Source organism: Heteronotia binoei, chromosome 14 (genome assembly GCF_032191835.1).
Source record: "Heteronotia binoei isolate CCM8104 ecotype False Entrance Well chromosome 14, APGP_CSIRO_Hbin_v1, whole genome shotgun sequence".
Lineage (NCBI taxonomy): Eukaryota > Metazoa > Chordata > Lepidosauria > Squamata > Gekkonidae > Heteronotia > Heteronotia binoei.
The window spans coordinates 44,692,887-44,707,933 of NC_083236.1; the positions used below are offsets into that span (position 1 = coordinate 44,692,887).

Genomic DNA, 15,047 nt, shown 5'->3' on the forward strand with positions numbered 1-15,047 from the left:
GCAACTGTCTCTTTTTAATGCATTATGCATAAAAGAAATACATCTTCCCAATAGGGGAGGGGAGAGGGGGGGGAAATGCATTTATATTGGAATCCAGTTAGTGCTTTCACACGTGAAATAATGCAGGGAAAAGGGATTTTGCCTTTTCGCCTTTTTCGCCTCTAAAAACAAGTTTCTGTTTGCCTCGCAAAAAAGCCGAAGCTAGATGCAGCCTGGGGACAGATAGTGTGAAATTGGACGGAAGCCCTGCTGAGGAGCACAAAAGTGGCATAAGGCAAGTGGGAAATCGGTCACAGGTAAATCCAATTGCAAAAAGCACTGAAAGTGCATGTGAAAGCGCCTCTCAGAGACAAGCCCAGTGGCACCTTTAAGGCCAACAAAGTTTTATTCTGGGTTTAAGCTTTCCTGAGCATTCAGATCTGAAGAAGTGTGCATGCAGGTGAACGACTATGCCCGAATTAAACTTTGTTGGTCTTAAAGGTGCTGCTGGACGCAAACTTTGTTCTGCTGCTTCAGACCAACACGGCTGCCCACCTGGATCTACCTTACAGGCTGCTGTGACTGGACGGCACTTTCCACCACAAGCCCAAACAGTCCTCAATGGCTCTTACTCCCAGGAAATCCAAGATGGATCATCTAGTCACTCTACTCCGGTGGTCCCCAACATTTTGGCACCAGGGACCGGTTTTGTAGCAGGCAATTTTTCCATGGATGGGGGGGGGGGGCGGGATGGTTTCAGGATGATACAATTGTGCACTTTTTTCCTATTACTTTGGTGTGGTGGTTAAGTGTGCGGACTCTTATCTGGGAGAACCGGGTTTGATTCCCCACTCCTCCACTTTCAATGGCCTTGGGTCAGCCATAGCTCTCACAGAGTTGTCCTTGAAAGGGCAGCTTCCGGGAGAGCTCTCTCAGTCCCACCTACCTCACAGGGTGTCTGTTGTGCGAGGAGAAGATATAGGAGATTGTGAGCAGCTCTGAGACTCTGAAATTCGGAGTGGAGGGCAGGATATAAATCCAATGTATTATTATTATTATTATTATTATAACAACATTGTAATATATAATGAAATAATTATACAACTCACGGCCCGGTTGCTAACAGGCCATGAACTGGTACCAGTCCATGGACTGGAGGTTGGGGACCCCTGCTCTACTCCATAGCAACAAATAGCATTGTCAGTTCTGGGTTGGGAAATACCTAGAGTTCTGGGGGGTGGAGCATGGAGAAGGTGGGATTTGGGGAGGGGAGGGGCCTCAGCAGGGTACAATACCACCGAGTCCACTCTCCAAAGCATCCATTTCCTCCAGGGGAACTGATTTCTGTCATGGGAGATCAGCCGTAAAAGCGGGAGTTCTCCAGGTGCTACCTGGAGGTTGGCCACCCTAGCCAGCAACATCAACCAGGCATCCATTGACCGTTTGCAGACAAATCCCCCTGATGCCAGGAAAGCGAGCGCTGCCGGAATGCCAGTTGGGTTTACCTTTCCAGGTATAGCCTCCGGTTTCATGTTACTCTTAGGCAAGGGTCGTTTTGTAGAAACAGGTGGTGGAGCTCATCCAGGGATTGTTCTGCAGGCAGCTGCACCTACTGTTCAATGGGCAAGGCGGGAAAGAAGAGAGGGAACCCTCAGAAAGGCTCAGGAGCTGCGCTCCTGTGAGCTCCCGCTGAATCCGAAGCCTGCTCCTAGGAAAAGCGCGCACGGCGGGATCGCAGCCCAGGCACGGGCGGGAGGAAGAGGCGGCGGAGGGCGGTCGCCCAAGCGCCTCTTTGTCTGGGCAAACGCGAGCAGAGCAGCCACGTAAGCCCCCCCCTCCCCCGGTCTGCTCCTCCTGCGCCCTCCCCTTTCGCGGCAGACAGGCCCGGATTGCCGGCCGGCCCCCTGCCCGGGCAGCACTCCCAAGCCCCGGAGGCAGCAGGCCGCACGCGCTCCGCCCGCCTGGCCCGGAGCCCGCAGCAAGCAAGCAGGAAGGGGCGCTGCCATTGCGTAACGCCAGCCCAGGAGCCGCCGCCGTTGCAGCCGCCCGGCAGCTCCAGCTTGGCGCGCCTCCAGGCGGGGCGCCTTGCTCGGCGGGCGGAGGGGAGGGGAGGGGAGGGTCACGCCGCCGCCGCGGGGCGGAAGGCGCCAGCCAGCCAGCCGCTCGGGCAGCAGCCCCAGACGAGCCGCGCGCCCAATGAGCCTCTCGGGCAGGAGGAGCCCCTGGCCAGCCGCCGCCGGAGCGCATGGAGGGAACGGCCGCCTGGGTGTGCGCCGGTAAGGGGAGCGGAGGGGAGGGCGGGGCTGCTGGTCCTCCGGAGTGGCCCTTCTTCCCTTGCCCGGAAGGTCCCGCCTCGAGCAGCTGGAGCCGCGACCTAGTTAAATCCTGCATTGAAACGGGCGCGGGGAGATTCCCACGCGGTCCCCCCCCCCCGCTCCTCTCTTTTGATGCGGAGGAAGGGGCATCATTCTGGCCCATATGCCTTCCTATTCGCCGGGGCGGGGAGGCGGGTGAGGACTTGACCTGTTGGACCGCTCGGATGGTCTGGAGGGAGAGAAAGCGAGTCGCAGGCGGCGGATTTAAATCCAAGGGCTGGAGGCTGCAGCTGTTGCGATTCCCCAGCTGTGCGCCGAAGAGGCTGGAGGTGGCGGAAGGGAAGGGAAGGAGGGCGCATCTGGGGGGCGAAGCTATGGGGCATTTAGCCAGCCCTGCGGCAGAACCCATCCTATTGGTCCCCTTGTGGCAGCGGCAGTGGGGGATGCGGTTTCCCCTTCGAGAAACTTTTGGAAATACCCTCAGTCCCTTGCACGGATGTGCTGCGACTCCCAGCTCTGAGGATGTTTCCCACACCCTTTCTTGTCTTTCGGTTCACCAGCGCTGGCACAGGGAGCTGCACAGATTTGCCACCAGATAGCAGATTGTATTCTGTTTCTCACTTTGACTTTTATTTGGTGGAAGGGGGAAGAATGATGGGAAATATTTACCCGTTAGTCACGGCTGGGTGTTTTGTAACCGTGCAAGCTGGTAACAGAAGGAGCGCCCAGACTCCTCTCTCCTTCCCTTTACATTTTCAAACCTGGGCCTAAATCAGATCAGTGGCTTGGGGGAGCCGAGTGAAATCGATGCAGCCTTTTCATTGTATTTGAAATGCGGCAGAATTAAAAGCGCAACGCACCAGGCGTGGTTCAACCCTGTTTTAGCGCATTTCAGTCCCTCAGAGTTCCAGAGAGTTAGGCGTGTGCTTCAGTCCTGCCCTTTGGATGGAGTAGGGTGTAAACCAGGGGTGGCCAAACTTGCTTACTGTAAGAGCCACATAGAATAAACATCAGATGTTTGAGAGCCGCAAGACAGGAAGGAAATAGATGAGGAGGGAGGGAGAGGTGGCAAGAAAGCAACTTTAACTTTAAATGCATTTTCCAAGCTCCCAGCTGGCTTGGAGAAGTGATTTAAAGAGACAAGATGGGGTGGGCTTTGAGACCCATCAATCTGTGTGAAAGAGCAGCATTTGACTCCTGAGCCAGTTTGGCCACCCCTGGTGTAAACTTTGGTGAGATCACATCCAATGCAAGGATGCATTTTCTTCCATCTTATTGGCCAGTGGGCTATAGGATATTGTATTTTGTGTACATGATTTTGTTTGCAGAAAAACTGAACGCAGATAGGTCAAAAAGATTGACTCTGCAGCATGGGAGTGATTAACTTCCACAAGTGTGCGGTCAGAACTTCTGGTAGCTGCTGTGCAAGAAAGCCAATTAATTTACTGTACTCCGTCCTTAATCGAGTTAGGAAACGGTAATTGGATTTTGCTGTTTGCAAGCGGCCTGTTCCAGTGACTTCAGCAAAATCCTGGTTTACATAATGCAGGTTTACCAGATTGCACCTTGGAGACAAGCTGCTTGCTAAACAAGATGTTTTCTGGGAACTCATGTCAATGAATGACTGTGTTTTATTTCCGCACGCTGAAGTGGACGGGTAATGGATTCACAAAAGCCCGACAAGTAAACTGAGTGGGTGTGTTGCATCAACGTCATGTACCACTAAATGACAGCCGCTCTGCAAACCAAAACAAATGGCTATTAACAACCTCTTTCCCTTTTCTGTCTTGTTTTTTCTCTCCCCCGCCCCCTCCACCCCATCAGTTCTTTTCTTCCACTTTTCCTTCGTCCTGGGGAGCTCCATCCGCATTGGAACAGGCGCCAATTATTCTGGTCTGTGTAAGTAATCGGCTTGTGTTTGCATTTCCAGAGGGGAGGGCTGGATTGTAATAAGCAGAGAAGGACTGTTCTCTTGCAAATCCTCAGAGAGAGAAAGGCCAGTGGTGGCGGGAGGAGGAAGCAAATGTATTTCAGCACAAAAGAATGCAGTTGCTGAGGCTGTGCAAAAGTTTGGGAGAGGCTGCACATTGGTGAGAAAGGAGCCGCTCCATTCTGCAAAGCTCCTGCTCCGTGTTTTCGCCACAAGTGAAATCTTCTCCTGGGGACGGGCTTTAAGAGGAATAAGTTCTACCAAGTGGAAGCACAGCAGGCTATGCGAAGCGTTGTTGGCTGCATTCCAGTACGTTTTCCTCCCCCTTCCTTCTCCAAAACAGTTGTCTTAAAGGTGCTTTCTTTGTATTTCTCCCATGGGATCCAGGGAACTGGGCAAAGGAAGCTCTGGCTCTTTCCTTCCTTCCCCAGAAGACCAGGAGGGGGAGGAGTCTCAGCCAGAAGAAGGAAGAGCAGCTTGGCTCAGTAGCTCAGCTGTGTGATTGAGAGAGCCTAGCAAAGCAAGCTCTGCCTCCTTCCCCCTTCCTCCCCAAAGCAGGAGCCTCAGCTAATGGAGAAAATAGAGACTTTGCTCTGTAGCTCCTGTGCGATTGAGCAAGCCTTGCAAAGCAAGCTGTTAGCAGAAGGAAGCAAGAGAGAGGGAGATGGAAGCAGATGACAACCAGTTGCTTGGGAGCCTGATAGGAGCCCTCTGGGGACCTGATTCGGCCCCTAGGCCACATGTTTAACACCCCTGGTATAAGCCATGATGACCAATTGGACCTCTGCATTCAGAGGCAACATACTTCTGAGTACCAGTTGGAAAGTGGCAGAGGGTTGGTGGGGGCAAACTGTGGCCTCTTTTCCCAAGGTGAAACCTTCTGGGGCATCTGGGTGAAAGAGGATGCTAGATTATATTGGATGCTACATTAGACGAAGTAGTATTCTTCTTAAACAGTCATAAGAATGTTTGATGTTCCACAAACCCACATGTAGCAGAGGATAACATCTGAGGAACCCCCCTCCGCTCCCAAAGGTTTCCCGGATCAGAGTTTGAAAACTACATAAATGCTTATTCTTAGTCATTAGCAACATGGCTATTACTCTTGAGGTATCTGAGCAATGCACATGTCCTATTAAAAATTCAAAGACCTGGCCCTGACCTGGACAGCCCAGGCAAGCCCAGCCTCATCAGATCTCAGAAGCTAAGGAGGGCCGACACTGGCAAGTACTTGGATGGGAGACCTTCTTGGAATACCAGGAGTGGGAGGCAGGGGCAGGATTTATTCAGCCACCTCCTTGAATATCCTCCCAGCCCCTGGTGGGGGTCAGTAACCAGAGGTCACCATGACTTCCAGGGGCACACACACACACAAATACAAAACCAAAAAAATTTCAAAGATCTGGGACCTCTTCACACAGGTTGCTGTTGTGCCCTATTCCATTTGGGGATGGAGTTTAGCTGCGTTCAGAAAAAAAATGTTCCAGGGGTCCAGTGAAATAAAACCTGCCTTGGTTTTTTCTTTCATCTGGAGTGGAGCTCCATGTGCACATTGGAACTTTTGTGCTGGAGTTCCAGCTGCACATGGGAGCTTTTGTGCCAAGATCTGATTCTTAGGGTTGGGCAACTTATTTCCACTGCCATCTCTTTCGGCTCATTATTTTGTTCTCATTTTGGACCGCAGGTCTCCCACAGGCACCTGTTATATTTAATCTCCTAAAGTGCTGTGCACGCTCCTGAGGTGTATTGTGGTGGTGGTGATGATTAGTACCTTTGCACATTATAACATTAAACCAGCAAAAATCGTGATGCCAGAAAGAATCGGGGGGGGGGGTGTATGCATACTGTTAATGCAGATTTTGGCAACTGTGGTTCCCTAAAGGCAGCTCATTTGGGTTACCTGCTGACCAAGCCCATGTTCAGATGGCTGCTTTCCATTGTCCTTGAAGGAAAATGTAATAGGAGTTTTGTGTGGAACTTCAGTGGGACTTGGATCAGATTTGTCTTGGCGACTGGGCCAGAACATCAAATTTCAGTGGAGCTGTTATTGACCCAAATATAGATCTGTTGCTATAAGATACTTGGCTGCTGATGCTTTTGAGATGACTGGAGTCTTTGCGCTCCAAAAGAACTGCATTGACCACCTGGGCCAGGGGAAACAGCCTCCTCTTTTTCCCTCTGCTGTGATAAGGGGCAGAGAGGGAAAAGGGTTTCTGGTTTAAGCCCATCCAAGTGATTCATAGTAATAGCCCCTGTCATGACTCAGGGGGTCTTACCAATTGCTGCCACCACTCTGGGTTAAGGGTCTCCCTTGAGAAGGTCCAGAGTACCCTCCCAAGCCCTCCCAGGCCTCCCTTAGCTTAGGCCAAATAATGGGCATGAGGACCAGGCAGAGTGAACAACAACAACAAAAAGTTTTATTTCAGTGCAATAAAACAGTAAAAGGGTGAAGGGAAAATAAACACATGCCCTAACGCATCTGAACTTACTGTCCCTACTGTCTCAGTCAGACCTAGCCTACTCACCCTTCCTCTAAGGGCAAGGGTCTCTTCCTGGCAGCAGCTCCTCCTCAGCTCTGCCTAGGAAAAGAACACTCCCTTCCTGGGCTTGGCCCTTTTATCTTCTCCTCCCAGGCCCCACCCCTCTCTGGGCCAGTTTCCCTCCAAAACCCTTGCCACCCAATCAGAGGGATAGAGGGGATCCTGAGAAATGTAGGCTCTTCCCCGTACTCCTAAGCAGGCTTCTCTGGGCCTGCAGGCCTCACTAGTCCCAGGATCTTGACAACCCCGTACAGACAACAGATCCAGAGAGAGTGACTAGCCCTTGTTCATCCATTGAGGTTCCATGGCAGACTGGGGATTTGGGTCTCTCTGTGGGGGCCATTTTGAGTTCACACTCACCACACCCTCCTGAAATCCCAAAGGTGGCCACAGCCTCACAGACATTGGGGACCCCCCTGCTCTAACCATTACACCACCCTGACTACCATGTAATCTCACCATTAGTCCAACAGTATTACAGCTGCTCAGAGGCAGAGGAAAAGCCTTCCTAACATCTGCTATTTGTTACCCCCTAACTGAGAGATAAAGGGCTCTATGGTGCAGAGTAGTAAGCTGCAGTACTGCAGTCCAAGCTCTGCTCATGACTTGAGTTCGATCCCGGTGGAAGCTGGGTTCATGTAGCCGGCTCAAGGTTGACTCAGCCTTCCATCCTTCCGAGGTCAATGAGTACCCAGCTTGCTGGGGAGGGAAAGTGTAGGTGACTGGGGAAGGCAATGGCAAACTACCCCATAAAAAGTCTGCCAAGAAAATGCCATGATGTGATATCATCCCATGGGTCAGCAACGGCTTGGTACTTGCACAGGGATTATCTTTACCTTTTAACTGGGAGATGTTGGGGATTCCACTTGGAAAATGGGGTTACACTTACCTGTAACAGTTGTTCATCGAGTGGTCTTCTGTGCAGACACACATCCTTCCTTCTTGCCCTGCTGTGAACTCTCTTGAATTTCAGTGTCTTAGGTTCTCCAGTGGCAGCATGAAGAAAACTGAGGGAGTAGCGCCCGTCCCCACCATCAGGTGATCTTTTTGACGAGAAAGTGCCTGAGGGAGGAGGGGCATTCCTAGTCTATTAGAAAGCTTGGAAATCTTTTCCTCTGCAGGCCTGTCCTCAGGCAGTCCCCATATGGGGCTGCGCAGAAGCCACGAACATGAACAGTCTGTATGTAAACCAAATACTTGCCTGTGGAGTTCCAACCCTTCCTCTTTGGAGCATGACAAACTTTCGACATGTTTCCTTGTCTTGAAGGAAGTGAGACTTAAAATTTTGAAGCTCCACACATCTTGTGTCAGCAGCTGTAGCCTGCCTTCTTTGCTCTGACCCAGCTTTGCCCAAACAACCTTTCTGTGAAGAATGCTGCTCCTGGTTTTGGCACCTGCTTGATGAGATGAGCGTGGGGATTTTTTTCCCCGGGACCCCTTTTTCAAGAGCCTTCCTGCCTGCTTACATAGCAGCAGCACAGTTGGTTCCTGATGGCGTTATCATTGACTACAGGACTGCCAGCTGTGATCTCTCCATCTTGAAAATGGAACCAGGAACAGCGAAGGGTGAGAGCATGTGTCAGCCCGGCATAACCAAATCCTTCGTCCACCAAGTCAGAGTACTTGAGGAGGGGCCATTGCTTCCTGATAGAGCTTGACGTGCAGAAGGTCCCAGACTCAGTCCCTGGACAAGGTTGTAGACCTTGTGGAAGAACACTACTTCAGATCCTGGAGAGTTGTGGCCAGCCAGAGTAGGCAACACAGACCTTAATAGACCAAGGGTGTGATTCAGTATGGCAACTTCATATGTATCTTTCGAGGAGGTACCATGGCTCAGTGAACATAAGAGGAACCATGTTGGATCAGGCCAATGGCCCTCTGTCACACAGTGGCCAAAAAACCAGGTGCCATCAGGAGGTCCACTAATGTGGCCAGGACACTAGAAGTCCTCCTACTGTTGCCCCCCCCCCCAGGCACCAAGAATATATAACATCACTGCCCCAGACAGAGTTTCATCTATACTCTGTGGCTAATAGCCATATGTTTATCCAGTCCCTTCTTGAAGTCTGTGCTTGTAGCCATCACCATCTCCTGTGGCAGTGAATTCCATGTGTTAATCACTCTTTGGGTGAAGAAGTACTTTCTTTTATCCATTTTAACCCAACTGCTCAGCAATTTCGTTGAATGTCCCTGAGTTCTTGTACTGTGAGAAAGGGAGAAAAGTACTTCTTTCGCTACCTTCTCTATCCCATGCATAATCTTGTAAACCTCTGTCATGTCACCCCTCAATCAACGTTTCTCCAAGCTGAAGAGCCCCAAGTGCTTTACCCTTTCTTCATATGGAAAGTTGTAGCCAATGAGTGAAAGGAAGGGTCTGAGATTAACATTGGAAGCTGCCTTCTACCATCAGGTTATTAGGCCCTCAGTTCCAAATGGGCTAGATCCCTACATCACATATAAAGCTTCCTTCTGTTGAATCAGACTGTTAGTCTGTCAAGGTCTTTGTTGTCCACTCGGCTGGCAGTGGCTCTCCAGAATCTCAAGCAGAGGTCTCCACCATCAACTTCAGCTTTGTTCTTTTAACTGGAGTTGCCGGGAATCAAACTTGGGGCCTTCTGCAGGCAAAGCAGATTCTCTACCCCTGAACCAAGACCCCTCCCCATGGGATCTTCAAAGTATCACTGGATACTGTACTATCACCTTGTATATTTTTCTAATGTGGACAAGACAGCATGCTGATGAACAATTTCAGTTGTGCAACAGTCATGCATCTCCAGCAAGGTGTGGCTCATCCCAGGAGTGGGTCCCTGGCACATTAGGGTCTTTCTCAGTGCCTTTAGCTAGAGCCTTCTTCCAGCGAGCACATCCCATGGGAGATGCCATACAACAGATCACTTTCCATGGGACCTTCGAAACCAAGTTCGTCCTTACCTGCATGCCAAGAAAAGCTGACCTGATACTTGGAAGCAGGGCTTTTTTTGTAGCAGGAACTCATTTGCATTTTAGGCCACACACCCTAATGTAGCCAATCCTCCAAGAGCTTACAGTAGGCCCTGTACTAATAGCCCTGTAGGCTATTGAAGGATTGGCTACATCCGGGGTGTGTGGCCTAATATGCACAGGTGTTCCTGCGACAAAAAAGCCCTGCTTGGAAGACTGGAGAGTCAAAGATAGAAATGAGTAGATTGAAAGCTTCCAGGGGCAAACCAAAGTGCCCTGGCCTTCCTCATCCCCTGTGAACTTGAGGTCATTTGCGGATGGCCTCGGATTCCATTGTGTCATGCTTGCATCAAGGATGGCTTGTGCGCCATTTGCCTGGAGTTGAGCATCTTGGCATGAAAGATAGCCACGTCTCGCCAAGCATGGCTGCTTTCCCAGTACGCTCATTAGAATTTGCTCTGAGTCACGTCATTCTTTTTTTTTTTTTTAGCTCAGACTGGCAATTTCTCTTTTGGAAGCTTCCTCCTCCCAGCTTGCATTTCTTGGCTAAGGATCTGGCTATTTAAGAGAACAATATTTTGGCTGGATACCTTTGAAGGTCACATCAGCGTGGGAATCTCCGCCACAAACGTAGCATGTTCAGATAAACTTGGAGACCCATCCATTCTGTGGGCTTGCAGTGTTCTGTGGCCCTACAGCTTGGCTATCACGTTTCATTGTGATAATCCTGGGCTCACGAGCAGTAGTTACTCAAAACAGAGAATATACCATGATGTTGACGCTTGTGTATAACTCTAGTAATTTAAATACATCTTGTAATCAATATCATTTACTCTTGACTAAGTAAAGTAATAAGCCAAGTGCTAAGTCTTCATATAACATGTATTAACGAATCAGCTGAGAAAAAAAATCCAAAATGCGGTGTGTAAATAATATCTCGAATTATTAGAAATAACTCAAGACTAGAAGGAAGAGTTCTCATGTCCCAAAAGATCCTCCTCTTCTTTGATATTCATATTCTAGAATATTCTGCTCCTATAATGATGTGGTCTCTGGATCTTTTAGAATCATAGAGTTGGAAGGGACCTCCAGGATCATCTAGTCCAACCCTCTGCACAATGCAGGAAACTCATAAATACCTCCTCCCTGCGGTCATTTTGTAGAAAAATAGGTGGTGGAGCTCATCCAGGGATAGTTATGCAGCTACACCTACTATTCAAAGGACAAGGTAGGTAGGTGGGGAGGAGGAGGGGGAACCCTCAAAAAGGTTCAGGAGCTTCACTCCTGTGAGCTCCTGCTGAATTCAAGGCCTGCCTCCCCCTAAATTCACAGGATCTTCATTGCTGTCAGATGGCCATCTAGCCTCTGTTTAAAAACCTCCAAGGAAGGAGAGCCCACCACCTCCCAAGGAGGAAGCCTGTTCCAACTGAGGAACCACTCTAATGGTCAGGAAGTTCTTCCTAATGTTGAGCTGGAAACTCTTTTGATTTAATTTCAACCCATTAGTTCTGGTCCTACCTTCTGGAGCCACAGAAAACAATCCCACACCCTCCTCTATATGACAGTCCTTCAAGTACTTGAAGATGGTGTGATCATATCGCCTCTCAGCTGCCTCCTCTCCAGGCTAAATGTGCCAGCTGTAGGCTATTGAAGGATTGGCTACATCAGGGGTGTGTGGCCTAATATGCAAAGGAGTTCCTGCTTTCTTCATAGGGCTTGGTCTCCAGACCCCTCACCGTCTTCATTGCCCTCCTCTGGACCTGTTCCAGCTTGTCTATATCCTTCTTAAAATGTGGTGCCCAGAACTGAACACAATAGGCCAGGTGAGGTCTGAATGATTTATTGCCAACGTTTCGAGATCTTCATCAGGCATAACCCTCCTTTGTACTAACTATGTAATCTGACTCCAAATGGAGTTCTCAGAAATCTGCTAGCCATAAGAACATAAGAACATAAGAGAAGCCATGTTAGATCAGGCCAATGGCCCATCCAGTCCAACATTCTGTGTCACACAGCGGCCAAATATATATATATATACACACACACACACACACTGTGGCTAATAGCCACTGATGGACCTCTGCACCATATTTTTATCTAACCCCTTCTTGAAGGTGGCTATGCTTGTGGACGCCACCACCTCCTGTGGCAGTGAATTCCACATGTTAATCACCCTTTGGGTGAAGAAGTACTTCCTTTTATCCGTTTTAACCTGTCTGCTCAGCAATTTCATCGAATGCCCACGAGTTCTTGTATTGTGAGAAAGGGAGAAAAGTACTTCTTTCTCTACTTTCTCCATCTCATGCATTATCTTGTAAACTTCTATCATGTCACCCCTCAGTCGACGTTTCTCCAAGCTAAAGAGCCCTAAGCGTTTCAACCTTTCTTCATAGGGAAGGTGTTCCAGCCCTTTAATCATTTTAGTTGCCCTTTTCTGAACTTTCTCCAATGCTATAATATCCTTTTTGAGGTGCGGCGACCAGAACTGCACACAGTACTCCAAATGAGACCGCACCATCGATTTATACAGAGGCATTATGATACTGGCTGATTTGTTTTCAATTCCCTTCCTAATAATTCCCAGCATGGCGTTGGCCTTTTTTATTGCAAACGCACACTGTCTTGACATTTTCAGTGAATTATCTACCGTGACCCCAAGATCTCTCTCTTGGTCTGTCTCTGCCAGTTCACACCCCATCAACTTGTATTTGTAGCTGGGATTCTTGGCCCCAATGTGCATTACTTTGCACTTGGCCACATTGAACCTCATCTGCCACGTTGACGCCCACTCACCCAGCCTCAACAGATCCCTTTGGAGTTCCTCACAATCCTCTCTGGTTCTCACCACCCTGAACAATTTAGTGTCATCCGCAAATTTGGCCACTTCACTGCTCACTCCCAACTCTAAATCATTTATGAACAAGTTAAAGAGGATGGGACCCAGTACCGAGCCCTGCGGCACCCCACTGCTTACCGTCCTCCACTGCGAAGACTGCCCATTTATACTCACTCTCTGCTTCCTATTACTCAGCCAGTTTTTGATCCACAAGAGGACCTGTCCTTTTACTCCATGACTCTCAAGCTTTCTAAGGAGCCTTTGATGAGGAACTTTATCAAAAGCTCTCTGGAAGTCAAGGTAAACAACATCTATCGGGTCTCCTTTGTCCACATGTTTGTTCACCCCCTCAAAGAAATGTAACAGGTTAGTGAGGCAAGATCTTCCCTTGCAGAACCCATGCTGAGTCTTCCTCAATAACCCGTGTTCATCAATGTGCCTACTCATTCTGTCCTTGATAATGGTTTCTACCAACTTTCCCGGTATTGAAGTCAGACTGACTGGCCTGTAATTTCCCGGATCTCCTCTGGAACCCTTTTTAAAGATGGGGGTGACATTTGCTACCTTCCAGTCCTCAGGAACGGAGGCAGATTTCAATGAAAGATTACAGATTTTTGTTAGAAGATCCACAAGTTCAACTTTGAGTTCTTTCAGAACTCTCGGATGTATGCCATCCGGACCCGGTGACTTATTAGTTTTTAATTTGTCTATCAGTTGTAGGACCTCCTCTTTTGTCACCTCAATCTGACTCAGGTCTTTCAACACCCCTTCCAAAATTAGTGGTTCTGGGGCGGGCAAACACTTCTCATCTTCCACGGTGAAGACGGAGGCAAAAAATGCATTCAGCTTCTCAGCCATTTCCCCATCCTCCTTCAGTAATCCTTTTACCCCATGGTCATCCAAGGGCCCCACTGCTTCCCTGGCTGGTTTCCTACTTCTAATATATTTGAAGAAATTTTTATTGTTGGTCTTTATGTTTTTTGCAATATGCTCCTCATAGTCCCTTTTTGCCTGCCTGATCACAGTCTTGCATTTGATTTGCCACTGCCTGTGTTCCCTTTTATTAATCTCACTTGGACTGGTTTTCCACCGCTTAAAGGAGTCCTTCTTACCTTTTACAGCTTCCATTACTTTGTTTGTTAACCATGCTGGCCTTTTCTTATACCTGTTTGTGCCTTTCCTAACTTGTGGTATGTATTTTATCTGAGCTTCTAGGATTATAGTTTTAAATAGTCTCCAAGCTTCCCCAAGGGTTTTGACCGTATTTACCTTTCCTTTCAGTTTCCTCCTCACATGCCTCCTCATCTCAGAGAATTTACCCCTTTTAAAGTTAAATGTGGTTGTGGCGGTCTTTTTGGGCAACTCCCTATTTATACAAATGGTGAAATCAATAACATTATGGTCACTGTTCCCAAGCGGCGCAATCACTTTTACGTCTCTCACCAAGTCTTGGGCATTACTTAGGACCAGATCCAGGATCGCCCCACCCCTGGTAGGTTCTGAGACCATCTGCTCCACAGCACAGTCATTGAGAGCATCAAGAAACTCAATCTCTTTCTCTCGACCAGAACACATATTGACCCAATCAATCTGCGGGTAGTTAAAATCACCTATTACGACACAGTTTTTACGTTTAGCCGCTATCTTTAATCCCTCCATAGCACCGATCCACAGTGTTGATAGACATAATTTGATTACAAGATTCCTTTATTTAAATTATTAGAGTTTTACATAAGCATCAGCGTTATGGTATATTTTCTGTTTGGGGTTATCATTTGGTTACCGTGATCCTCTATTGTTTAGTATATGTGTTGGCGGTGATTGGCATCGTCTAGGTTGGAGCATTTTTTCTCTGTTTTCTTTCTCAAATGTCTGGAGAAAAAAAAGGTGACTGAGGGAGGACGCACATAATAGAGATTTACAAAATTGTGCAGAGGGTGGGGGAAAGCGGACAAGTTTTTCTCCCCCTCTCATGATGCTAGAGCTGAAGGGCGCCCAGTGAAGTTGATGGGCAATAGGTTCAGAATGGACAAAAGGAAGAAATTCTTTACTCAACAAGGAACTAAAGAGTGAGATTCTTGGCCAGTTGATATAGTGATGGCAATAAGCATAGGTAACTTTGAAAGGGGATTAGATAGACTCGTGGAGGATATGTCCAACAGTGGCTTCTAGCCATTGTGACTCCACATTCAGAGGCAGCCAACTGAAACCCAGTGCTGGGAGGCAACATTGGGGGAAGTCCTTGGCCTCTGTACCCTGCTGTTGGCTCTCTAGAATAACTGGTTGGCCATTGTTTGAGACAAGGTGCTTGACTCAATGGACCTGGTCCAATCCAGCAGGGTCCTGTTTATATTCTTTCTGCTCTCTGGGAGGATACTCAGTGCTGTTTTCACCCATCAGGCTTTGATATTAGTTAATTTAACACTGTGGTGCGAATATTAAGATTGGTGTAAGTCGGCTTTTGGATGATTAAGGCTAGCCAGTTATTTGGGCCAATTATGGATCCT

The 15,047-nt window shown here is 48.5% G+C and overlaps 1 protein-coding gene across 3 annotated transcripts in view; it reads left to right on the forward strand.

The window, feature by feature from the left end:
- Window positions 1–1,296: 1,296 nt before the first annotated feature.
- BEAN1 (brain expressed associated with NEDD4 1) overlaps window positions 1,297–15,047 on the forward strand; it is a 67,776-nt gene continuing 54,025 nt past the window's right edge. The window contains exons 1-2 of one of the 3 annotated variants that reach the window (XM_060253749.1): window positions 1,297–1,492; window positions 4,119–4,193. In XM_060253749.1, the coding sequence (XP_060109732.1) occupies window positions 1,468–1,492; window positions 4,119–4,193 (100 nt within the window). In that variant the 5' untranslated portion in view covers window positions 1,297–1,467. Of the gene's footprint in view, window positions 1,493–2,119; window positions 2,256–2,316; window positions 2,490–4,118; window positions 4,194–15,047 lie in introns of those variants that run through there. The other 2 variants (XM_060253748.1, XM_060253750.1) reach the window with 2 other exon arrangements.